Source organism: Mandrillus leucophaeus, unplaced genomic scaffold (assembly GCF_000951045.1).
Source record: "Mandrillus leucophaeus isolate KB7577 unplaced genomic scaffold, Mleu.le_1.0 Scaffold366, whole genome shotgun sequence".
Classification (NCBI taxonomy): Eukaryota; Metazoa; Chordata; class Mammalia; order Primates; family Cercopithecidae; genus Mandrillus; species Mandrillus leucophaeus.
In genome coordinates, this window is record NW_012103876.1 from 641,001 (window position 1) to 667,256 (window position 26,256).

General features: G+C 40.9%; 2 protein-coding genes and 1 pseudogene across 3 annotated transcripts in view; 1 reads left to right on the plus strand and 2 right to left on the minus strand.

Annotated features, from left to right (window-relative positions):
• NSD1 (nuclear receptor binding SET domain protein 1) overlaps positions 1 to 26,256 on the minus strand; it is a 186,947-nt gene that overhangs the window by 12,519 nt on the left and 148,172 nt on the right. For both annotated transcript variants that reach the window (XM_011989976.1, XM_011989977.1), the window contains 6 exons: positions 19,054 to 19,210; positions 17,182 to 17,387; positions 13,231 to 13,343; positions 6,549 to 6,818; positions 4,822 to 4,938; positions 3,492 to 3,633 (listed from right to left, as the gene is read on the minus strand). In XM_011989976.1, coding sequence (XP_011845366.1) covers positions 3,492 to 3,633; positions 4,822 to 4,938; positions 6,549 to 6,818; positions 13,231 to 13,343; positions 17,182 to 17,387; positions 19,054 to 19,210 — 1,005 coding nt within the window. The remainder of the gene's footprint in view (positions 1 to 3,491; positions 3,634 to 4,821; positions 4,939 to 6,548; positions 6,819 to 13,230; positions 13,344 to 17,181; positions 17,388 to 19,053; positions 19,211 to 26,256) is intronic.
• LOC105546715 (protein arginine N-methyltransferase 1-like) lies at positions 20,413 to 21,615 on the plus strand. The gene is given in 3 exon segments (XM_011989974.1): positions 20,413 to 20,805; positions 20,807 to 20,876; positions 21,069 to 21,615. Coding segments are annotated over 3 exon segments (813 nt in total). The 3' UTR covers positions 21,419 to 21,615.
• Positions 21,752 to 22,213, minus strand: LOC105546738 (annotated as a pseudogene).

The following is a 26,256-nucleotide window of genomic DNA, read 5'->3' on the forward strand; positions in this document are numbered from 1 at the left end:
CATGTTTCCCACCTCATGACTGAACTTAACTGAATTAAATCTTTGGTGGTTCAATTCATGCTGTTTTTTTTTTCCCCTTTTTTCTTTTTCTTTTTTTTTTTTTTTTTGAGACGGAGTCTCGCTCTGTCGCCCAGGCTGGAGTACAGTGGTGAGATTCCGGCTCACTGTAGCCTCTGCCTCCTGGGTTCAAGCTATTCTCCTGCCTCACCCTCCTGAGTAGCTGGGATTACAGGCGCCTGCCACCACGCCTGGCTAGTTTTTGTATTTTTAGTAGAGATGGAGTTTCACCATGTTGGCCATGCTGGTCTCAAACTCCTGATCTAAAGTGATCCTCCCACCTCGGCTTCCCAAAGTGTTGGGATTATAGGCGTTAGCCACTGTGCCCAGCCCCACACTGTTTTCTCTTAATAAAAGATTTATGAATAGATAACTAAATTTTTGTAGATACGACGTGCTTATAATACAGCTCTACCTTATACATAGATAAAAGAAAGCAGGATACCTGCCGTAACTTGCTGCTCACCGACATATACTATGTAAGCATAATCACAGAGAGGCTAAATTAAATCGGAAAGTATAGTGTTCATAAAGTAAAACAGTGATACCATTCTAGAAAAGAGTCCAATATGCAGCAATCCTTGATGGATCTTCAGTTACTGAGCATGGCAAAGGACATGAGAGAAGAGATAAATAAGAGTAAGGATGGGACACATGGGAGACAGTAAGTTGCAGGTATGTGAAGGGTCCAGGAAGTCGAATGAAGGCCTCAGCTCCAACAGGCACTCCGCCTGTCACTTAGCACATCCTGTCTCATTTTCCCCATCCTGAACCTATGCAGACTGAAAGCCAAGTGAGGAGAGGAACAAAGTCTGAGAATTTCAACACCAAGCTACCTGAGCTGATGAACACAGGAAAAAAAGAAGAGAAATTTGCGGCTAGACATGGCAGAGGAGGGCATTCCCATGGATATGAACTGCAGGTTCTAAGCAGAAGAATGGGACTATCAGCACTCAGCAGACATAGTAGAACTAAATCGTGACTGATTTATTATACAGGAATGATATTTATATTGATTTAATATAGAGGAACCTCTCCACCCCTGGGGTGATTAGAGAGAAAAAGGGAGAAAAGAATGAGAGAGGTGTGACATCCAAGGATAAAAGTAACATAGGTATAATACCACCTACTTTACAGTACTTTTGCAAGGCTTAAATGAAATAATACGCTTAGAATTGTATCTGGTATTCCATACCATTTACTGAATTACTCCGGTTACAAAGAAGAAATCTAAACAATATACTCTGAAGCCACCCATTCCAAAAATTTGAAATAAATCAGCAACTAAAAACCAATCTCAAATAAGCAGAGTGCAGTGCACAGTGATGCTCAAGTGTCCTTGGTGTCATCATGTAAAACATTACGAGAAACAAACGCAAAACAGGGGAAAATAACTAGTGGCTCAAATTTTAAAATCTAAAAATTGTCACAACCTAAAAAGTCTAAAAGACTCCTGGGCAACACATTTAAATTGTAGAGAAAAAAATACACTGAGTGTGAGAAGTCCCATAGATTAAATTTAAAACACAGACTGGGCGCAGTGGTTCACGCCTGTAATTCTAACACTTTGGGAGGCTGAGGTGGGCGGATCACTTGAGGTCAGGAGTCTCTACTAAAAAATACCCAAAAATAGCCGGGCATGGTGGTGGATGCCTGTAATCCCAGCTACTTAAGAGGCTGAGGAAGGAGAATTGCTTGAACCCAGGAGGTGGAGGTCGCAGTGAGCCGAGATCATGCCACTGCACTCCAGCCTGGGCAACAGAGCGAGACTGTCTCAAAAAACAAACACACACAAAAACAGACTAAGATCTGAACAAACATCATTCTAATTCTTTTATCTTGATCAATGCTTCCTGAGGACAACAACAGTGACTGAGCAAGGGAGAACTACGGTCTTCTAGAACGTTCAAATGGGATTTCTGCTTCAATGGTAATTAGACTACACTATGGTATATTACAGACTACCTAGGCCAGTTGTATCCCAGTTTGAGTATAGGAGACTGATTTTAACTGTTTTGCTCATATCCTTGCAAAACTAAATTTGAAAATTCATATACTTTCTTGTACATTTCAAAATGTACATTTATACAAATTTTAATATTTAAAAGATCATGCAATTTGGAGGGTGTTACATGCATAGGTATATAGTTCAAAATAATTGTATCAAAACCTTGAAGCTATAGATTAAGATCCTTTAATTTATGGAAAATACCTACCACATAACTTTACTGTCAAACCACTCAGCCATACCAGATTTACTTTCGATTCAAATAAACTTCTTACTATTTGTCCTGGTTACAACCATCTCGCTACCCCGTTAGAGAGACAAGTACCCAGGTGAGCCACGACAGAGCAGTAAATTCTCCAAAGGTCCTGTTCTTTGACATCCTAGAGGTTGAGGGTTTTTTGTCGTTTTGCGTGTGTGTTTTTAAGAGTCAGAGGTTTCACTATACTACCCAGGCTGCTTCTCAAACTCCTGAACTCAAGCGATTTCTGGCCTCAGCCTCCTGAATAACTGAGACTACAGCCATATACCACCACACCCAGTGGCTTATTTTTAAAATAGCCTTGGGTCCATAAACCATAAGATATGGAAGAGTGAGAGATCAATCTTTGGTTTATAAAGTAGAAGAGCAACTGTGAAAGGAAAGGTGAGAAAGGAGACTGAAGAGCTAGTAGTTTCTAAAGCAAATCTATTAGTGGTAAGTTCATATGAATGTCAAAATTTGTCCCATTAAAACCATCCATGTTCTGAAGACATTGTGCTAAACGAAATGAGCCAAGCCAAGCAAGGTTGCTCATGCCTGTAATCCCAGCACTTTGGGAGGCTGAGGCAGGAAGATCACTTGAGCCCAGGATTTCCAGACCAGCCGTGGCAACATAGCGAGACTCTGTCTCCACCAAAAAAAATAAAAATAAAACTGGGAACGGGGACATGTGCCTACAGTCCTAGCTACGCAGGAGGTTGAGGCAGCAAGATTGCTTGAGCCCAGTTCGAGGCTGCAGTGAACTGTGATGGTGCCATTGTACTACTGCAGCCTGGGCAACAGAGCAAGGCTCTGTCCCCTAAACAATAAAAATGAATCAATGAATGAATGAAATGAGCTGGTCACAAGAGGACAAATATTGTCCATTTATATGAAGTACATATAGTAGTCAAATTCAGAGACAGAAAGTAGAATGGCAGTTGCCAGGGGCTGTGAAGAAAAAGAATGGGGACTTAGTGTTTAGTGAGTATAAAGTTTTAGCAGGGGAAGATGAAAAGAGTTCTGGAGATGGATGGTGGTGATGGTTGCATAAAAATGTAAATGAACTTAATTCCAGAGAATGGTACACATAAAAATGTTTAAAATTATAATCTGAGGAAGCTGTTTGTAAAAAACAAAAGCCCTGAAATTCAGATGTCAGCTGCAGAATCCTGAAATGATTCTTACCTGCTTTAATGTCACTTAGCGCAAAAAGGCCTACACGGGTATCTCCGTTCACAGACCACTTCTGTGTTTCACAGTTGGGCTGGCAGCAATGATTCATGAACCGAGCATAGTTTCCTTTGGGACCAGCATCAATGATTCGGTCCTAGAATTCCAAAAGAAGCTACACATCAGACTTCCTGAGACCTCTGCTACGGATTAAAATTGGACTATTCTAATAAGCTGGAGTTCCTATTTGTAAAGATTGAACCTCTCAGAGAAAAGATCTCAAAGACCTTTGGTTCTCAAAGTGTGATCTCTGGACCAGCACCGTCACCATTCGGCAATTTGTTAGACATTCAAATTCTTGGGTTGTGCTTCAAATACACTAAAGCAGAGACTCTGGGGCGTAGCATTCTGTGACAAGGCCGCCAGGGGTTTCTGACTATACTGAAGTTTGAGGACCACTGCCCTACAAACAGCAGCTTGTTCCACTTTCTATTTAGGTAGTTTCAATCCAGATGCACATTAGAAATCACCTAAGAAGATTTAAATAATGCAGAGTTCCAATTCCAAAGTAAGGTCAGAATATCTGGAGGTGAGGATCTCACAAATCCTAAGCGCACAATTAGAAATGTTTACAAAGGTAAATACCAAGAAAGGGTTTTATTATAAAAACTAAGGCCAGGTGCGGTGGCTCATGCCTGTAATCCCAGCACTTTGGGAGGCCGAGGCAGGTGGATCACGTGAGGTCAGGAGCTTGAGACCAGCCTGGCCAACACAGTGAAACTCTGTCTCTACTAAAAATAAAAAAAGTAGCCAGGCGGGGTGGTGGGTGCCTGTAGTCCCAACTACTTGGGAGGATGAGGCATGAGAATCGCTTGAACTCAGGAGGCAGAGGTTGCAGTGAGCCGAGATCGCGCCACTGTACTCCAGTTTGGGTGACAGAACGAGACTCTGTCTCAAAAGAACAAAAAAAAAAAGTACATGTTCTTATCAGTGAAATAATTAAATATTTAACAAACAATTTTCTCAATCTGTAAAATAAAATAAAAAAGAATTATGTACTTTTCTGAGTTCAAACTTGTAATCCTGTAGAATACTCAAAGATATAAGCTCCAATTTTCATTAAGTTGTTCAAAAACAATGCTAAAAACAGCTGTATTGCCTCTGGCCATGAATACCCAGAAAATGAGCACTCTTACCTACTCCAGAACCCCAATCCAGCAATCCCAGTGGGTATGGGAGAAGACCCTGCCTTGGGAACTGTGTTACATGCCTACAAATACTATGGCTGGGACAACACAAATTTTACAATCTTGTAACAGTGAAAACAGCACTTCCCATTACTTACTTTGTCTAGGGTGAGCATATAGAAATTAGTGATATCGTGTTCTTGAGCATAGCGAATTCGAGCTCTGCATTCTTCTTCATCTATAAGCTCACCCACATACTCATTCACAAATTCACCCTAGAACAAGAAATATCTCCTGACTTAATGGCAAAAAGGACACTGGTATCCAAATTTATACATTTTTAAAAAAATTAATGAAAACATCAGATTCTACAAAGCAGATTACATGAGTATAATTTTATGCAATATAATTACTTTACGATTCCCAACTATTTGATCATGAGAAACACCTCTTTACTCCCACCACTGTCACCAGCACAAAGATTAGGATACACTGGATACTAAAGATCCTCCAGAATGGAAGATTAGTAAGTAAACTAGAGCTTCCTTATAAAGAGATGGATGACCAATCTCTACCTGTCCCAGAGCCTGAGAATTGGTTTCCCTGAATAAACTATGTTCATCTTCCTTGGCGCTTGCTCTGCTCCACATTTCAAAGGACCATCCTCCCTGTTCATTATGCTACAGTAACTCTGGCTTTCACACGTGTTCACTCCTAACCTGCAGGGCTTTAACGGTAACCTTGCCTGAGCCAATAGCTACTTATATTTCAAGTCTCAATTTAAAATAGCCTCAGAAGCCAAGAGTGATGGCTCACGCCTATAATCCCAACACTTTGGGAGGATCTGTTGAGCCCAGGAGTTTGAGACCAGCCTGGGCAACATGGTGAGACCTCGCCTCCACAAAAAATACAAAAATTAGCAAGGTGTGGTGATGCAAGTCTGTAGTCCCCGCTACTCAGGAGGCTGAGATGGGAGGATCACTTGAGCCTGGAAAGTGGAGGTTGCAGTGAGCGGAGATGGCACCAGTATGCTCCAGTCTGAGCAACAGAGTGAGACCCTCTCTCAAAAAATAAATAAAATATCATCAGAGACAAACTAGTTTCAGTTCCTTCGTCACATGTCTCTAGAGCCCTTTATACTTCCACACTGGGAGGTGATTTGTTCAATATTTCTCTCCCTCCAGAATGTAAACTTTAAGAAGGCATGGGTCATATCTCTCGTCTTGGTTAGTGCATCCCCAGCACAATACCTGGCACATACAGTAAATATAAAAATAACTACTTGATAAATGACTGAATGCCAACCCATACTATGCTACATTTCCTAGAAACCAATAAAATTCTTCAGAAAATATAAGCAGAATAAGGCTTATTTAAAAAAAAAAAAAAAAAAACTATACAATCTTATTTGTTAGAAACTTCAAGATCCTGCCAAGTTTTAAGTTGAAGACATTACTGCATTTTCATTCAATAAGGCTTAACCTTCTTATCCTTCATGTTTCATGAAGCCAGATCTGTTTTTTCCTCACTAAAAATATTTTATTAGTAGGTGGATCAATGTCTCTGTATCATGTGCTCACTGTCATCTCTTAATTACTGGTTGTAGGATATTCACAAAAAAGCAAACAAAGCCATAGCATCTCTATGAATGTCCCATTTTTTCCATCCTCCTACACAGTGACCATGATCAATAAAAAGGACTTAGGATATCAAAACCATTCATTTGTGAGCCTCTAAACTGTGGAAGGATATGGCAAAACACAACAATAAGGTTAATTGTTAACTGTGTTATCTTCCTCTATGATGAATTTTATAATGTCAAGAATTAATGACATCAACCAACTGCAAAGAGGAGAAAATATCTGGCAATTTAGCTTTTTCTAACCTTTTTAATATCTGTTTTTGTCCGTAGACCCCAACCCCGCTGTAACGTGCGGAAAATTTCAACCTCTGGATATTGGCGCTTGGAAAAGCACTGGTTTTGACAGCGCCCTCCGGCAGGACATACTGTGGGGTGGCACTCATAGAGCAGCATGCGGTTGATGCATTCAGAGTCTATCCCACAGGGGTTCTCATCAGTAGCTTTACAGTTGCAACGGGGTATTTCAGATAAGTCTGCAGTGAAGATCTGTACCCTGCCAATAGGACGGTTCACCTGGAAAAGTAGCACAAAGTACACTGCATAAAACAAGTCAGCATAAGACAATTAAGACCCTGAAAAAGGCAAACTTTTTTTCCTTGAAGTTGCAGCCACATTTCCCATGACTTTGAACTATCAATACTTAGACAGTTTGATATAAAAAACAGAGTCTCACTTGACATACAAAGTATGAACTCCACAAGAATTGCTTGAACCCAGGAGGCGGAGGTTGCAGTGAGACAAGATTGCACCACTGCACTCCAGCCTGGCTGACATGTCGAGACTCCATCTCAAAAAAAAAAAAAAAAATTACGAGCCAGGAGCAGTGGCTCATGCCTGTAATCCCAGCACTTTGGGAGGCCAAGATGGGCGGATCACGGGGTCAGGAGATCAAGATCATCCTGGCTAACATGGTGAAACCCCATCTCTACTAAAAATACAAAAAATGAGCCGGGCATGGTGGCGGGCACCTGTAGTCCCAGCTACTTGGGAGGCTGAGACAGGAGAATGGTATAAGTAAACCCAGGAGGTGGAGCCTACAGTGAGCCTAGATTGTGCCATTGCACTCCAGCCTGGGTAACAAGAGCAAGACTCGGTCTCAAAAAATAAATAAATAAACTAGGTTTCTGCTCTTGCCACCTGGTGGTGCCACATTTGCTGCTACAAAAAAATAGGCATTATTCTTCCTTCCTTTTTTTGAGAGGGAGTCTAGCTCTGTCACCCAGGCTGAAGTGCAGTGGCGGGATCTTGGCTCACTGCAACCTCTGCCTCCCGGGTTCAAGCAATTCTCCTGCCTCAGCCTCCCAAGTAGCTGGGACTACAGGCACACACCACCAAGCCCGGCTAATTTTTGTATTTTTAGGAAAGATGGAGTTTCACTATGTTGGCCAGGCTGGTCTCGATCTCCTAACCTTGTGATCTCCTGACCTCAGGTGATCTGCCTGCCTCGGTCTCCGAAAGTGCTGGGATTACATGCCTGAGCCACCACGCCGGGCAAAAGCACTATTCTTAAGTGGCAAATTAATGGCATGAAATCATCTGTGCATAATTTGAGTTCCTCTATGCCTCCTGCATCAGTCTCACAAGTAGCTGGGACTACAGGCAGGTATCATCACATCCTGCTTATAATTTAAAATCTTTTAAAAGGACTATAGCAATGTCACTCATGGATTAATTTAGAAGCAGTGCTGGTGCTCAAAAATACAGTGAAAGTCTGGTAAGGTACAACATGAAGGTCAAACAGTTATTGTAATACCAAGGTCATTAATGTAGAGGTTTTAACAAATACTAGCAATAATAAGGAAAGACAACAGATGTTCTAATACAATAATGGATTTGTGCATGAGAATGTATCTCCCCTCATTTCATATTATTTCAGTGGAAACAGTCAAATTTAGTCTTCTGAGACACAAACCACACAAAAAATTGGACTGTTCAGGAACGGTGTGATTTTGAATAAATTACTTGCAAGACTATTGTGAGAATAAGAAATATATGTATAGTACAGCACCTAGCTGCCTCTGAAACATGGTAGACATATTAAATTCTTCCTTTCTTATATAATGTCCTTATGATTGTTTCTCTCATATCAAATATTCTAGATTACTCATTCCAGTCCACCTAAAATCACTTTTTTTTTTTTTTTGAGACGGAATCTTGCTCTGTCCCCTGGGCTGGAGTGCAGTGGCGCGATCTCAGCTCACTGCAAGCTCTGCCTCCTGGGTTCATGCCATTCTTCTGCCTCAGCCTCCCGAGTAGCTGGGACTACAGGCGCCCACTACCACACCTGGCTAATTTTTTGTATTTTCAGTAGAGACGGGGTTTCACCTTATTAGCCAGGATGGTCTTGATCTCCTGACCTCATGATCCGCCTGCCTCGGCCTCCCAAAGTGCTGGGATTACAGGCGTGAGCCACTGGGCCCTGCCTAAAATCACTATTACTTAAAAGTTATTTCTATCCTCTAAATTTTCAAATGCTTTCATTTCTTGCATTTTATTATTTGCCTGCTCCCCTTTAATATTATAAAATCTACAATCTGGATATATACTGTCATCAAACCATTTTTCTATCAAAATTTAACAGGAGGAGGCCAGGTGCAGTGGCTCACATCTGTAATCCCAGCACTTTCGGAGGCAGAGACTGGAGGATTTTTTGAGCCCAGAAGTTCAAGACCAGCCCGGGCAACACAATGAAACCCTATGTCTACAAAAAATTTTTAAAGCTTAGCCGGGCATGGTGTCAAGTGCTTGAGGTCCCAGCTACACAGGAAACTATAGTGGGAGGATCATGTAGGCCTGCAAGACACTCCAGTCTGGGTGACGAGCAAGATGCTGTCAGTGGGGAAAAACGATGTAGGTCTCACTGCCAGATCGGTTCCTAGATTCATCAAATACTGGTTGAGGTTTGGAAACTTCTTGTTAATGGAGAAATACCCTCAACATATGCAACTGGAAGCCATAAGGCATAAGGCTTACAATATCTAAGGCAAATTCTAAGAGGATAGACAACAGCTAATCTCAGTCACCCAAGACTACAACATCAGAATAGGGCATTTGAACATTCACTTCTGATTCAAAGTATTTTTACCTAAACTATATATTTCTCTCTACAAATATATGTTTTTGTTTTGAGACAGGGTCTTACTCTGTCCCCCAGACTGGAGTGCAGTAGCACAATCACAGCTCACTGCAGTGTTGACTTTCCAGGCTCAGGTGATTCTCCCACCTCAGCCTCCCAGGTAGCTGGGACAACAGGCACCCAGAAATTTTTTTTTTTTTTTGTAATTTTTGTAGAGACTGGGTTTTGCTCTGTTGCCCAGGCTGGAAAATATATGTTTCAATCATTGTTTATCAACTGCCCTAACCTGTTATTAATCCAAAAATAAGTTTCATACTTATCATATCATAAACCAAAAGCAAACCAACAAAAGAAATCCCACATGGTTAAGAACAAAGACATGGATATGTAATTCTAAGTACATCTCACTATAGATCAGGAGTTAAGTAACTTTTTCTGTAAAGGGTCAGAAAGTAAATACTTTAGGCTTTGCAGGCCATATATCTCCATATGTAGCTCGACTCTGCCACTGTAATATAAAAGAAGCCATATGTAATATGTGAATGAAAAAGCATGCCTGTATTCCAATAAAATTTTCTGGATACTGATTGAAAGTGGAATTTCATATAATCTTTATGTGTCACCAAAACCTCTTTTCTGCCAACCACTGAAAAATGTAAAAACAACCTGTAGCTCAAGAGTATTACAAGAATAGGCAGTAGACCAGATTTGCCCATGAACCGTAGTTTGCCAATGCTTGCTCTAGATCCTTTTCCTGGAAATGTTTATTTAAAAAAAAAAAAAAAAGTGGAGGGAAGAAGTTGGCCTTTAAATTCTTGATGAGATCACTCACAGGAAACTGCTGTCTCAATAGCTCAATATGGTTGATATGGTAACTCTAAAATGCCTACCTTGCTGTTATCTGACTCTTAGGACTATGTGAATAGAATTATTTTCCATTTCTGAGGCCTAAAAACTATGTTCTGAGATTATATGTCACATACATTGTGAGACTCATTTAGATCCAATTATAGGTTTTGAAATTCTTAATTTCAGAAGTTGTAATTATTTGTAAGGAATAATAGTTTATGACTTTTTTCGTTCTTTGTTCTTTTTTTAATCTAATCTCGGTATGGATATTTTATGACATTTAAAGTAATAATCGAAAGGCCAGGAGTGACAGCTCATGCCTATAATCCCAATAATTTGGGAGGCCAACGTGGGAAGATAACCTGAGGCCAGGATATTGGCCTAGGCAACATAGTGAGATCCTCATCTCTAATAAAGAAAAAAAAAAAAAAATTGGGCCAGGCACGGTGGCTCACACCTGTAATCCCAGCACTTTGGGAGGTCGAGGCAGGCGGATCACCTGAGGTCAGCAGTTCAAGAGCAGCCTGGCTAACATGGTGAGACCCCATCTCTACTAAAAACACAAAAATTAGCCGGGTTTGGTGGCACACGCCTGTAGTCCCAGCTACTTGGGAGGCTGAGGCAGGAAAATGGGTTGAACCCAGGAGATGGAGGTTCAGTGAGCTAAGATCATGTTACTGCACCCCAGCCTGGGTAACACAGCAAGACTCTGTCTCAGGGAAGAAAAAAATTGGGGAAAAAAAAAAAAAAGCCTTCAGAAGCAGTGTTTATGACTTTTATCCCTTTTTAGAGGTCTTCCAAAGTTTGAAAAGAAAACATTCTTATTTAAAAGAATAAAATTCAGGCCAAGTGTGGTAGCTCACACCTGTAATCGCACCTCTTTGGGAGGCTGAGGTGGGTGGATTGCTTTGAGCTCAGGAGTTCAGGACAAGCCTGGGCAACATGGTGAAACTCCAACTCTACAAAAAATACCAAAATCAACCAGGCGTTGGCGTTGGTGGCTCAGGTCTGTAATCCCAGCTACTTGGGAGACTGAGGCAGGAGAATTGCTTGTGCCCAGGAAGCGGAGGTTGCAGTGAGCCAAAATTGTGCCAATGCACTCCAGCCTGGGTCACACAGTGAGACCCTGTCTCAAAGAAACACACAAAGAACAAAACTGATTCTGTCTTGTAAATACCATATAAGTCCATCAGACGAAATCTAAGACACAGTATGGAATCTTAGTGTTCTTACATTTCCTGTATCTTGTAACTTACTACTTCATCATTACACATTATTACTCATCATAATCCACAACTATGCTAAGGAAGACAGAAATAATAAGAAAAGGGAAACACAATGGAATCACATATAAGCACGACAAAATAGTGAAATAAACTGTCACACTTTAGACTTCTTACAGTATTACCCAAAGTACTGCATTGTCGTTTAAAAAAGTATAAAAGACTGTCTACTACACTCGAGGAAAGGAGTTTAAAAATAAAAAAGCAAAGCAAGTATAAAACACTGGGGATACGATCTTGAAGGTCTGCTTTCAGTAGAGTTATCAGATTTAGCAAATAAAAATCCAAGTCATCTAGTTCAATCTGAATTTCTGATAAACAACAAAAGTTTTTCAGTTTAACTATGCTCGATCCAATATTTGAGACAAACGTAAACATACTAGATTCTAAAGATGGTGGTGAAATTAATCTCCAAGTAACATCTCAGATTATCAGTCTTCAGAAACACACAGCCAGGTGTGGTGGCTCATGCCTGTAATCTCAGCACTTTGGAGGCTGAGGCGGGTCAATCACCTGAGGTCAGGAACTCGAGACCAGCCTGGCCAACACGGCAAACCCCCATCTCTACTAAAAATACAAAAATTAGCCACATATAGTGGTGTGCGCCTGTAATCCCAGCTACTGGGGAGGCTGAGGCAGGAGAACTGCTTGAACCTGGGAGATGGAGGTTGCAGTGAGCCAAGATTGCACCACTTCACTCCAGCCTTGAAGACAGAGGGAGACTCCATCTCAAAAACAAACAAACAAAAAAGCAACACACACACACACACACACACACACAAAGGATAAGTGAACAAATAATGCATTTCTAAGAACAAAAAAGAAACAGGGTATTCTCATCCAGGAACAATGCCATCAAAGATGTTTTATAAGAACAACCTGAGTAACCTCCTTTTCTCAACAGGCCTAACAATATTCTTTCATGTTTTATGATACTTGAGCATCACCACTAACTTATCTGATAAAAGGAGGTTTGTAAAAAGGATTTAATAAATATTAGGTGGGTGCAAAAGTAATTGAGGTTTGCCATTAAAAGTAATGACAAAACTGCAATTATTTCAGCAACAACATAACACTAACATTTCTAATAAATTTGTTCTCCACTGTCTCTTTAAAAAATATTTAAAATACAAAGGCTCCACTGGACCCAGATGATAATGGTGATGACTATTTTACTAGTTAGATTAAAGGCCAGGTGCACTTAAAATTAATTTTCCTGACATTGGTAATCCTGGCAATGTGCTAGGAATGGTGCTCTGGTACTTGTTTCTTATCTTCTTTTTTTCTTTTTTTTTTTGAGACGGAGTTTTACTCTGTCGCCCAGGCTGGAGTGTAGTGGCACGATCTCGGCTCACTGGAACCTCTGCCTCCCGGGTTCAAGCATTTCTCCAGCCTCAGCCTCCCGAGTAGCTGGAACTACAGGCACCCGCCACTACGCCAGGCTAACTTTTGTATTTTTAGTAGAGAAGGGGTTTCACCATAATGGCCAGGCTGGTCTCAAACTCCTGACTGCAGGTGATCCGCCCGCCTCGGCCTCCCAAAGTGCTGGGATTACAAGCGTGAGCCACCACGCCCGGCTATTTCTTATCTTCTTTAAATCTCATACCTCTACCTAAAACGAACTATGCTTGTGCTTCCATTCTTGTCATGAACAGAGTGGGAAGAGCCAGCTATTCCGTTTCTCTCCAGAGAAGGTCCCCCAAGATTTTCTCCTCACCTTTATATGTTTATAAGGTGGTGGTTTCTTGTCATTCTTTCGGTCTTCCTGCAGCTGTCTTAGCTCTTTTTGGGCCTTTAATTCCTCAAACCTTGCTGCAGCTTCCTGAAGAGCTATGAAAACAGACAGCACAAGTCACTTTCAAATCTCTGGATGGAATTATTTATTTATTCACTTATTTTTTACTTTTTCCTCTTTAAGTTGGAGAAACTCCATTTTTTACATAAAAATTGACCAACGCTATATGAAAAAGAAAACACATAACAGCTATTTTCAAACAGGTAATGTAGTCCAAAGGGTATTCAGACATAGTATTAAGACAAAATATAATCTAGAACTAAATGGCTATACAGACTACCACCCTTTAGATCACGGGTGTCCAACCATTTGAATACGAGGACTTTTTTGCTTATCTGTGGTGGTGGATATCATAAAAATTATGCACTGATTTTTTTTTTTTTTTAGCTCATCAGTTATTGTTACTGTTAGTGTATTTTATCTTTGGCCTAAGACAATTTTTCTTCCAACGTGGCCCAGGGAAGCCAAAAGATTAGACAACCGTGCTTTAGATGAGAAAACAATAAACAGCTAAATGACTTTAAAAAGCCCACAGATACCATCTCCTAACAACTACACTTCATCTGCTTAGCAAAGTCACTGCCTTTAGGCCTTTCTTTCCTCAGTCCTAAACCTTGCACTTTTGGAAACATGCTACTTCTTAGGTGCCCCAGATATTGTGCTCACTCTCCTCTGGCAGAAATTCAAAGTTGAAGCTTTGTTCTCCTTCTTGCCTCTTATCCTAAGACTTGTTTTGTAAATATAAACTATTAGCTCTAATCATACACAGACCTTCATAAATAATCTACACTCAAGTCCTGTACTTTTTTTTTGAGACAGGGTCTCACTCTAACATGCTGGTTGGAATGCAATGGCACAATCACAGCTCACTGCAGCCTCGACCTCCTAGGCTGAAGTGATCCTCCCACCTCAGCCTCCCGAGTAGCTGGGACTACAGGCATGTACCACCATGCCAGGCTAATTTTTTTGTAGAGACAAGGTTTTGCCATGTTGCCCTGTCTGGCCTCAAACTCCTAAGGTCAAGGTATCTGTTTGCCTCAGCCTCCCAAAGTGTTAGGATTACACACATGAGTCACTGTGCCCGGCCCCTGTATTTTCTCATGCTTAAAAGATTGCAATATCTGAAAAGTCCAACAAAATCTTAAGATTCTCATTCTGCACTTAAAACTGTAATTCATTATTCTTCACTCACATTAAAAACTCTGAGAATCCCATTCTTCCCACTTTCTCTGTGCCTTTCTCTAAGCTCTGTCATCCTTTAAAGAAACTCTCCCCTCTGACCCATCCTTTTTCTTCATTTCCTTGTTTGTATGTGTTCCATGGAGTCATCTAAATTGTCCTAAAATGTGTCCTTTCCAGGAGAATCATCTAAATTGTCCTAAAATGTGTTCTTCTAAGGAGGCAGACTAGGACATTATTCAGCATGTCCTAGTCTACCTCCTTAACGTCTATCCAACATAAATCATATTCTCCATCCCCATGAACAATTCACTGTTAGTCTCATTCTTTCTTTCTTTCTTTCTTTTTTGGTGGTGGTGAGGGCAGGGGGTGGGTGGGTAGACACACAGAGTCTCGCTTGCTCTGTCACCCAGGCTGGAGTGCAGTGGCATCAGCCTCTGTCTCCCGGGTTCCAGCGATTTTCCTACCTCAGCCTCCCGAGTAGCTGGGATTACAGGTGCGCATCACCATGCCCAGCTAATTTTTTAAAATTTTTAGTAGAGACAGGGTTTCAATGTGTTGGCTAGGCTGGTCTCGAACTCCTGACCTCAAAGGATCCACCCGCCTAGCCTCCCAAAGTACTGGGATTATAGGCGTGAGCCACCTTGCCCAGCACAGTCTCCTCATTTCTGCCTCTCACTGATTTTCCCACGTGCAGCCTCTCACCTTTTAAACGGCCCAACAATGTTGCAGGCTGAAGTTTTTAAAACTCTGCTCTAATTAGGGATCTAGTTAGATCTTCATCCTTTCAGGAAAATAGCCCAGCACTCCCTCAACCATGTGCTGAAACCATCCCAAATACTTGGAGGTTGCTAACTCAGGATTTTATTAACAGATTCAACATGTGCTTTCCCATGTGATGTCTTCTTGATAAAATGTATCACATTTTAAGTCCTTTTCCTTCTTCAAAGTCAGTGTAGAGGTTAAGAGTTTAGATTCTGGCCCTATTATCAGAGTGAGAAACTTTCCTCTATCACTTACTGGTATTGATACATTGGGGGCAAGTACTTTAACATTAATGTGCCTCAGTTTCCTCACCTGCAAGATCAGGATGGTATCTACCTCATAGGGTTATCATAAGCACTTAAAGCAGAAAATAAACAATGAACAGGGTCTGGCAAACAAAAATGGTAATTATTATTATTATGATTCATTCCTCAGAGTCACTTAGTAATCATCTATGACTTCCAAACATTGCTCCCCAGCTTCCTCTTGCTCTGTTCCCACAGCATATACAATGCACACTTCTGCCACAATATTAACAATACCAAAATCCCAGCAGATATTTCAACTGCTGGTATCTATTTCAGATTCCCCTGCAAAAATACAAGTTCCAAGAAGTCACCTAGAAACCCCCTCACTGACGCAGAATCTCAGAGCTTAGGCAGGCTCAGACCTGAGGTATTCCTTATACTCTACCTTCTCCCCCGACCTCAGTGGTGGCCAGCTCTGTGCAGGCCAAAACACTGGTCACTTGATCCCTGACCACCTGAGATTACAAGACTCAAGACCCCAGCTCCTCAAGTATTAGTACTAATAGCACAGTATTATGTATTTTTGTATTAGCAGTAGAACTGATAGATAGCCCATATCTCTGTATAGAAACCACAAGACAAACAGGTTAAGTGAGGAGGTACTAAAATAACATGTGGCAAACAGAACCTTTGTTAAACTTGTTCCCTATCGACATTACTCTCATTCCCTAACCAGGAAGCTTTACCTGCTTAGAATCTTCTTCCATGCCACTTGCTTAGAATCCCTTTTCATCTCACCCTATAGACAAAATCTTACACAGATGCTCCTCATGTTAACAACTGGTTTACCTGGATATAACCCCATCATAAGCTGAGGAACATAATGGAAGTGCATCATTGTAAAGCTGTAAGTTGGACCATTTTGAGTTTGGAATCATTTGTACTTTAAGGACCAAATATAATAAATAGCAAGAGATGTATTATCTTTCGAAGGACAGCTAGAGGAAGAAGGTAATTACCACTAAGGGGATACCAATTATGTACTCTGCAGGGACACTTTTTGTAATCCCACTGAATTCCAAGAGCAAACTTTCTCCATTATATGATAAGAGAAAACCAGGTTCAAAGTTGATTCGACCACCTGGTAAGTAGTAAAACTAGTTCTGCTGATAACAGGGTACCCTGCCTTCATTGCTAGGCCAGTTTACAAAACTTTATTTTGATTCAGAGCATTTATGCTTTGACCTTTACTAGTTTGCGCTACAATATCTGGTGAATTTTGTTTCTTTCCAACAAGCTTTAAAAAAGAAAGAAAAGAAAAGAAAAGACTAAACTCCTTGGAGCCAATGTAGCTCTGCTAGAGATCTGAGCCTCTGTCTAGCAAACTGAAGTGTTTCCTCTGTGAAATAGTTTCAAAACTCCATTATTTGATGGAATGCTGACAAAGCAACTGATAAGTCAAAAAAAAGCTCAAGGAAATTCTAATTAAGTAAAGATTAAGGTTCAAAAATAATGAGTTACATGGGTCAACTTCCTTGCAAAATACGGTATTCGTAGCCACATAATGCCCTGAGAGGACAAAGGCAGTTTCAAAATGGAGCATATGTGAATTCTAAAACAAAGCAGACACTCAGGCAACAGAGGTATATGTTTGCCTGAGAAACAAAAAGGATAAAGTTACCTTTTTTATATGTCCCATCCACTCCTTTGCCCATCTTATCCTTGCTGCTCACATCACCCTCCATATAAGGGAAGACTCGGGCCTGGTGAGTCCACAAGTAGTCATTAGATCCAAAAAAGAGGACAGGGAACTCTCCCACATCATGTCTCATCTTATCAATGTTGGAAGGAACAGCTCGAGGATGGCAGATCTCAGCTGGCCACCACCTGGGAAAGGTGAAAAGGAGAAGGGAAACCTCTAGAAAGCTGCAAAGCATTAGGAAAATAATCTACTCATATAAGAGTAAGGATTAGCAATGTCTGTCTGTCCACATTAAAGTCCATCTTACGGCATTCTTACAACCTAACTAGAACACAAACAATTGTATGTGCTAGAAGTTGGAAAACCCCTGTCCACATTCTTATATAGGCACACACTCCCTTAGACTCAATTATTCAACTTCAAGGACTCTACCTAAAGGAAATAATGATATAGGAACAGACACTTATGACAATAACATTCACTGAAGCATTATAAGAAGGAAAAACTGGAAAAAATATAAATGCTCAACATCAAGAAAATAATAGTATTACCCATGGTATACTATACAAAATAAAATACAATTTGGCCTTTAAAAAGGAAACTTTCAATAATTATGGAAGAACAGCACCAAGAAGTCAAAACACAAACATATACAAACAAAATCAAAGAATGTAAATTACTACACAACCATTTTAGGGAGACAATATGGTATTACCTATTAAAGCTGGAAACCTCTATCTACCTACTTTACTCCAGAGAATGCCCTAGAGAAGGCCCTAAGTATATAAACCAAATATATACTTGTATATAAGTATATACTTATAATCAAGGTCCCAAGTATATAAACCAAGAAAAACTGACCAAATGTTCACAGTCCAAACAGGAAAATGGGTAAGTGAACTAGACATTATGTGACTGTATAAAGGAACAGTGAACTATGAATGAACCAGCATACTATACTATGATGAATCTCAGGGGCAAAAAAGTGAATGAAAAAAGTTGCAGAAAAATATATCAACAATAATTCCTTTACATAAAGGTCTAAAACATACCAAAGAAAACATTAAACTCTCACAGAAGGGCAAAGGAATGAAAAACCTAAAATTTAGTACAGTGATTACCTCTGGGGGTAGGAGAGAATGGAATCAGGGCATGGAACAGACCTCAAAAGTACCAATAGTGTTCTATTTATTTAAGTGGAAGGTACATACACAGGTGTCACTTTTGTTATTCTTTAAAATTATGCATGTTACATCCTTTGTGCTTTCCACATTCAATCAAAATATTTTTAAAAAGAAAAAATGGCTGGGCACAGTGGCATGTATCTGTAGTCCCAGCTACTCAGGAGGCTGAGGCAGCAGGATCGCTTAAGCCCAGAAGTTTGAAGTTGCAGTGAGCAATGATCACACCACTGCACTCCAGCCCGGGTAACAGAGGATACCCTGTCTCAAAACAAACAACCCAAGACACAAAACAGTAATAATCTGTAAAGACAGTTATTTTGGATGGTGGGGGGACATAACTGTGGACTGATACATCTGGGAGTACATATGCTGAAGTGTTAACAATGTACCTGCCTTATGAGATTATTAGTGTGTTTTCATTAAAAAAAACTTTCCAAAAAATACATAAAAGAAAAAAAAAATTTTCCACAGAGAACACGTATTATTCCTATAATTGCAAATCATAAAGTTAGGTTTCTTTTCCTATAAGGAAAAACATCAATAAGAAGAGGGGAGGAATACCACGCCTAATTAAGTAGATCATTAGAAAATACGTTAAGCATTGTATCTGAGAGGTCTCAAGAAACAGAGGACAGTAAAAGAAATGAGTGCTATTCTCCAGGATTACCTGTATCGTCCAACTTTTACCCAGACAATCTCCCTGTAGTGTGGCTTTTTGCCTGCCTTACAGTCATTGCAATACCAGTTTCCTTCAGGGATATCAATGTTCAGGCATTCACGATGAAAAGCAGCAGGGCAAGAATCACAGCACAGAAGGCTGCCTCCTGTGGGAATAAAAAAAAGTGGCATTCAGACCACAATACCGCATTTAAGAACCCAGTTAAAATAACTTTTGCTCAGCTCTTAACCAGCTTAGGGCTTATTAGTTTAATTGGTTATCCAGAAAATCTATGCTGAAGAAGTATTCCCGCTCCAACATTCCTGAACACTGCTCCCCTGAAAGCTTGTTAGATTCACAGCTAATAAACATAAGACCCTACTGGCAAAATTAAGTTAAAGCAATGAAGTCACAAGGAAACCTGTAAAAGTCATGTATGTGTAGATCCATACACACATATATATATATATTTCTTTCTCTTCACTAAAAGACATACTAAATAAAAACACTATCAGTGACACACAATGACCAGAGTATAAACAGCATAAGCTTTATTTAACTCTAGTCAGGTTCAGATTGGAATTCTAGCTCTAGGACTACATGGCTTTGAGAAATTCACTTTCCTTGCTGAGCTACAATTTCTTCAGCGGTAAGGAGTTTTCTCTAATAAACAATAACCACATTTGTTTGAGGACTCACCTAGCTAGTAAATCACCTAGTAGCAGCTGACACATAAGTAGTAACTCTATATGGTTAGTTCCTTCCCTCCTTTTAAAATTACTAACTTTTGGGCTGAGCGCAGTGCCTCAGGCCTGTAATCCCAACACTTTGGCAGGTTGCGGCGGGTGGATCACCTGAGGTCAGGAGTTACAGAATACCCCGGCCAACAGGGTGAAACCCCCTATCTACTAAAAAATTAGACAGGTGTGGTGGCACATGCCTGTATTCCCAGCTACTTGGGAGGCGGAGACACGAGAATTGCTTGAACCTGGGAGGTGGAAGTTGCAGTGAGCCGAGACCGAAACACTGCACTCCAAGCAGGGTGACAGAGCAAGACTCTTGTCTCAAATAAATAAATATATAAAATATAAATACTTTCAAAACACAGTAGTTTCAACAGATAGGCAGGCATTTTATTTTGTTGCCAAAAAGAAATCAGCCACACTGTTGCCAGAAATGAGCATGCTTCAAACATGCTAAACTCAAACATGTAATTCCAAGTTTTACCCTGAAGGGGGAGTAAAGCCTTAGCAAAGAATATATTTGAGTTAATCTTGTTCTCACTGTGCTTCTTTCACCTCTTAAAATCCTACTATAGAAAAAGGCGGGGGTCTTGGCGACTGGAGGAGTTAGGAGGTGTGGGTGAAGATGGCGGCCGCCGAGGTCGCGAACTGCATCATGGAGGTGTCCTGTGGCCAGGCGGAAAGCAGCGAGAAGACGGACGTCGAGAGCATAACGTCCAAAGATTACTACTGTGACTCCTACGCCCACTTCAGCAACTCCATGTTTCACAACCATCACCTCTTCAAGGACAAGGTAGTGCTGGATGGGGGCACGGACACAAGCATCCTCTGCATGTTCGCCGCCAAGGCCGGGCCCGCAACGTCATCGGGATCGAGTGGTTCCACTAGCTCTGAATATGCGGTGAAGATTGTCAAAGCCAACAAGTTAGACCACTTGGTGACCATCATCAAGGGGAAGGTGGCGGAGGTAGAGCTCCCGGTGGAAAAGGTGGACATCATCAGCAGCAAGTGGATGGGCTAACTGCCTCTTCTAGGAGTCCATGCTCAACACCGTGCTCCACGCCCCGACAAGTGACTGGCGCCCAATAAGCCTCATCTTCTCAGACCGGGCCACACTGTATGTGACGGTCATCGAGGACCGGCAGTACAAAGCCTACAAGATCCACGGGTGGGAGAACGCTTACGGCTTCGATATGTCTTGCATCAAAGATGTGGCCATCAAGGAGCCCCTAGTGGACCTCAAACAGCTGGTCAACAACGCCTGCCTCATAAAGGAGACAGACATCTACACCGTCAAGGTGGAAGACCTGACCTTCACCTCCCCGTTCTGCCTGCAAGTGAAACAGAATGACTACGTGCACGCCCAGGTGGCCTACTTCAACATCGAGTTTATGCACTGCCACAAGAGGACCGACTTTTCCATCAGCCCCGAGTCCCTGTACAAGCACTGGAAGCAGATGGTGTTTTACATGGAGGACTACCTGACCTTGAAGACAGGCGAGGAGATCTTCAGCACCATCGGCATGTGGCCCAACGCCAAGAACAATTGGGACCTGGACTTCACCGTCAACCTAAATTTCAAGGGCCATCTGTGCAACCTGTCCTGCTCCACAGACTATAGGATGCGCTGAGGCCCGACTCTCCTACCCTGCACAGGCCCAGGGGCTGAGCACTCCTAGATGATTGTGGGGTTCCCCCTTCCTCTCTCTCCCTCCCTCCGGCAGAGGAAGCTTTAGGGGCCTGGGCTGGGGGGATGGGGAGGGCACACTATGACTGTTTTTCATGACTTATGTTTTTATATGGTTGCATTTATGCCAATAAATCTTCAGCTGGGAAAGAACAAAAAAAAATTCCTACTATAAACATACTTCTGTTGGCACTTTATATATAATTTATTCCCATGCTGACTTTTGCTTTTTTTTTTTGTTTTAAACAGTCCAGAGATCTTTTATTTTTTTTAACACCTATGATGCCATGAATTCATAGGGAATAGGTTCCAGCAGCTCAGGCTCCTTCCCATTGGTTCTCACAGTATGCTTCTCTGAGTGGAGCAGGCTAGTGCTTCAGTTGAACCCAGGTAACTTTCTCTTCGGCTTCTTTTTCTGATCATTTTCCTTCACACGTTTCAGGAAGCTATCTTGGTTCTTAGAGTGCTTAATGTGCTCAATATGCACAATGAATTTTTTGCCAAGAATCTTGCCCTTGTTTACAACAATGCCAACAGCATGCTGGGTAACATTGTAGACTCTTTCAGTTTTGCCATGGTAACACTAGTGGGGCATTCCTTTTTGAAAAGTACCCATTCCCTTGATGTCTACAATATCCCCTTCCTTATAGATTTGCATATATGCGGCCAAAGGAACAACTCCATGTTTTGTAAAAGGCTGAGAGAACATGTATCAGGTGCCTCTCCTCTTTCCCTTTGTGTTTTGACATTTTGGCGAATTACAGGAAGATGGCAGTTCCGGCCAAAAGGACCTTTACTTACTAATTCTCTTCAACAAGCTCTTAAAATAAGAGTGGAAGTTTTATTTACTTTTGTTGGGGCCAGGGGTGTGTTTCAGATCAGACTCCTACTTCAACTGGAAAAGTCGCCTTTTGTCTGTATTGTATGGTGAAGCTCAAATTCAGAGTAAGATTATATTTGGAAATGTATCTGCTGCTAAAAAACAAGTCTGAAGAACAATTATACAGTCCCAAACTCTATTTAGCTATTTTGGTAATCAAATAATCTAAGAATGGTACACTAACAGTGACATAAATTCAACTAGCCCAGTGGCAGGATACCTTCTGCAACATTCCTATCTATGCTTAGTCACTTGCTGAATTACAACTTGTTTAGTCTGCTTACATAGTCTTAGGAGAAAAATCTTCCTTTCATTAAACTGGCATTCATGATGCACTAGAAATATTTCATGTACAAAAAGGCACTCAAAGAAGGATATAACACTAAAAGAAACCTGGATAAAAGAAAACCCACTGAATAAAGGTCAAAGGTCAGAGTTGAGGGGACAAAGTGGCAAGCACCTCTGTATTTCAGAACACAGCACAATGCAGATTGAACTGAGGAAGAACATGAGGGAAGAAATCAATAGAACTACTCTGGGTAGATAGATGGGAAGCAGGAAGGAGGGTCTATCTAGTGACACTAAAGGTAATGTATAGGAGAAAGCTGAAAAACCAGGAAGAGAGCAGAGGGAAACCTGCATGAGCCGTTAAAATGAAGATGAAATGAGACACTTGGTGGAAGAGGGAAAGAAAGAGAAAATGCGTTTTAAACATACTGCTAAATTGAAAGGGTCCAATTCCTCACAATTTGAAATTTACCAATTATCCTACTACCCGGGTTAACTACCTTTAAGGGGGAAAAACAGTTGTAAGACTATTTTCTATCCCTGTTCACTAACCGCAGGATAATCTTAGTTTATGGGAGCAGTCCTTGGGCTTTTTGGCTTCAGGCTTTCCTTGAATTTACAGGACCACATTATGCTCTTGAAAATTACAAAGAAACCCAAAGTGTTTTTGTGTATACAGGATATACTACAGGTATTTGCCAGAGATAAATTTAAAACTAAAAAAATTTTAGGTTTCTAAATTCATTTTAAGTATCTAATTCATTTTATTATTTTTAAATTTTTATTTCCTAGTTCCTGCAAACAGATACTAAGAATTACTTCATTAAACATGATTAACATTTTAATAAAAACTATATGTTTCCTCATTTTTGTCACACAGGGTGGAGTGCAGTGGCGTGATCTTAGCTCACTGAAACCTCCACCTGACAGGTTCAAGAGATTCTCCTGCCTCATCCTCCCGAGCCACGCCAATGTTTTTTTGTTTTTTTTTTTTTGTAGAGATGGGTTTTTTTTGCCAGGTTGGCCAGGCTTGTCTGGAACTCCTGGATTCAACTGATCTGCCAGCTCGGCCTCCCAAAGTGCTGGGATTATAGGCGCGAGCCATTGCACCCGACCCATTTTTGCAAATGTTTTATTTTTTTTGAGACAGGGTCTCACTTTGTCACACAGGCTGGAGTGCAGGCACACAATTTCAGCTCACTGCAACCTCTTGTCTCCCTGGTTCAAGTGATTCTTCTGCCTTAGCCTCCTGAGTAGCTGGGCCTACAGGCATGCACCACCACGCCCAGCTAATTTTTGCATTTTTAGTAGAGACCGGTTTCGCCATGTTGGCCAGGCTGGTCCTGAACTCCTGGCCTCAAGTGATCCTTCTGCCTCCCAAAGTGCTGGGATTACAGGCATAAGCCACCGTGTACAGCTCATTTTAGCAAATATTTTAAATTGCATTTGTTGCAATATGTTATTTGACACACATGAAGAAAGTATGGCCTCTCAGATATATTGCTGGAAAAGAGTGCTAAAATAACCTGTTCAATAACTATGGATATTCATTCTTTGATACTATACTAAAACTCCATAGTGTAGAGTTTAGTTGCAATGTGGAACTGAAACTATGTCACTAAACTTAAAACAACTACACTAAAATTCATTAATCTGTCTTCTACTTTGAATGGATCTTTTACACATGCAAGGTTTTTAACATCATGTATTAGCTATATTAAAAATATTGCCTTGTCCCTACTAAAAATACAAAAAATTGGCTGGGCATGGTGGCACACACCTGTAGTCCCAGCTATTCGGGAGGCTGAGGCAGGAGGATTGCTTGAACCCGGGAGGAGGGGGTTGCAGTGAGTTGAGATCACGCCACTGCACTCCAGCCTGAGGACAGAGCCGGACTCCGTCTCAAAAAAAAAAAAAAAAAGGTTCATTGAGTCATATGTATCTTCGAAATGGCCTATTATAATACTTTTAAAATCACATTTATTAATACTACCATGATCCCATCAGTAAGTACTAAGAAGCTGTCAAGCTGAAGGTAGAAGATAATAGTTTATGAAAATTTTAATTTTCACTTAAAAGCTCAAATTTTATCATTGGCCATTATTTTGCAGTTGTTTTTCTTGAATTGACAGGCTCACAGTTGTTCATTTTCAAGTAAATGTCTGCTACATATCCAAGCATGAATAACCACAGTTTATCAGTAACTCTTACAATTAAAAATGGTGTTCCATGAACAATGTGGATAGTTCAGCTTGAAACTCAGTTGCATGAGTGCTTTAACTCATGATAACCATCAGTATGCAAAGAAACTGCTTTATGTGTACTTCCCACTTCATCACAGAGAATAGGAAAACAATGTTCACTTCATGGACAGGATACAATAATAAAACTAAGGTTTTTTACTTCAAGAAACTTCTAAGGTGAAACTGCCATGCTTTTACTGCAAGTAGGTGATGATACAGAACGCAATGACTGCTTATTTGTATTGGTTTGGAGGTACTGCCTTGGTTTATACTAAGGTGGCAGCAGTTTTACCCATCCACTGACTGTGTACTATCTTTCAGATTTCAACTAAGTGAACAAAGCTTCCAGAATTAACTAAACTCCAGTCTTTGGCTACAGAGACAATATATCGCAAGTAAGGAAAATTCTTCTTTTACAGAATTATTGGCATAAACATACACCTGTTAATACAAATCTCCTTAGTGATGTGAATTCAAAATATGTGAGATAAGTCTCAACCAATTTAGAAAGTTTATTTTGCCAAGGTAAAGAACACGCCCATGACACAACCTCAGGAGATCCTGGCAACATGTGCCCAAGGTGGTGGGGGTACAGCTTGCTTTTATATATTTTAGGGAGATAAGAGACATCAGTATGTGTAACATTGTCATTGGTTCTGGGAGGGGCTTGGGGTTCCAGGTCATAAGTAGGTAAAAAACAAAAGGTTGCATTCTTTTGAGTCCTTCATCAGCCTTTCACTGAATATACAATTTAATCTGGCTCAGTGAATCTGCATTTTTACATAAACAATAGGGCAGAGAAAGCAATCAGGTATGCATTTGTCTCAGATGAGCATAGGATGACTTTCTGTCCCACACCAGTGAAGATAAGCTATCGGTTTCCACTGCCAGGGTGAAATTCAACAGAACAGAGCAATTCTCCTGTCTCAGCCTCCCAAGCAGCTGGGATTACAGGCTTCCGCCATCACACCTGGCTAATTTTTGTATTTTCAGTAGAGACGGGGTTTCACCATGTTGGCCAGGCTGGTCTCAAACTCCTGACCTCATGTGATCCACCTGCCTCAGCCTCCGAAAGTGCTGAGATTAGAGGTGTGAGCCATGGCGCCTGGCCTGTAGCTGTAATATTGAGGAATAAAATGGGAGGCAGGTTTTCCTGATGTAGTTCCAAGCTTGACTTTTCCCTTGACTTAGTGATTTGGGGCTCCTGGGATTTATTTTCCTTTCACAGTGATAGCTATTTTTTTTGGCTGTTTTTTGTTTTGTTTTGTTTATGAGGTCAGTCTCACTATATTGCCCAGCCTGGTCTTGAATTCCTGGGCTCAAGCAATCCTCCCACCTTGGCCTCCTGAATAGCTGGGACTACAGGCATGC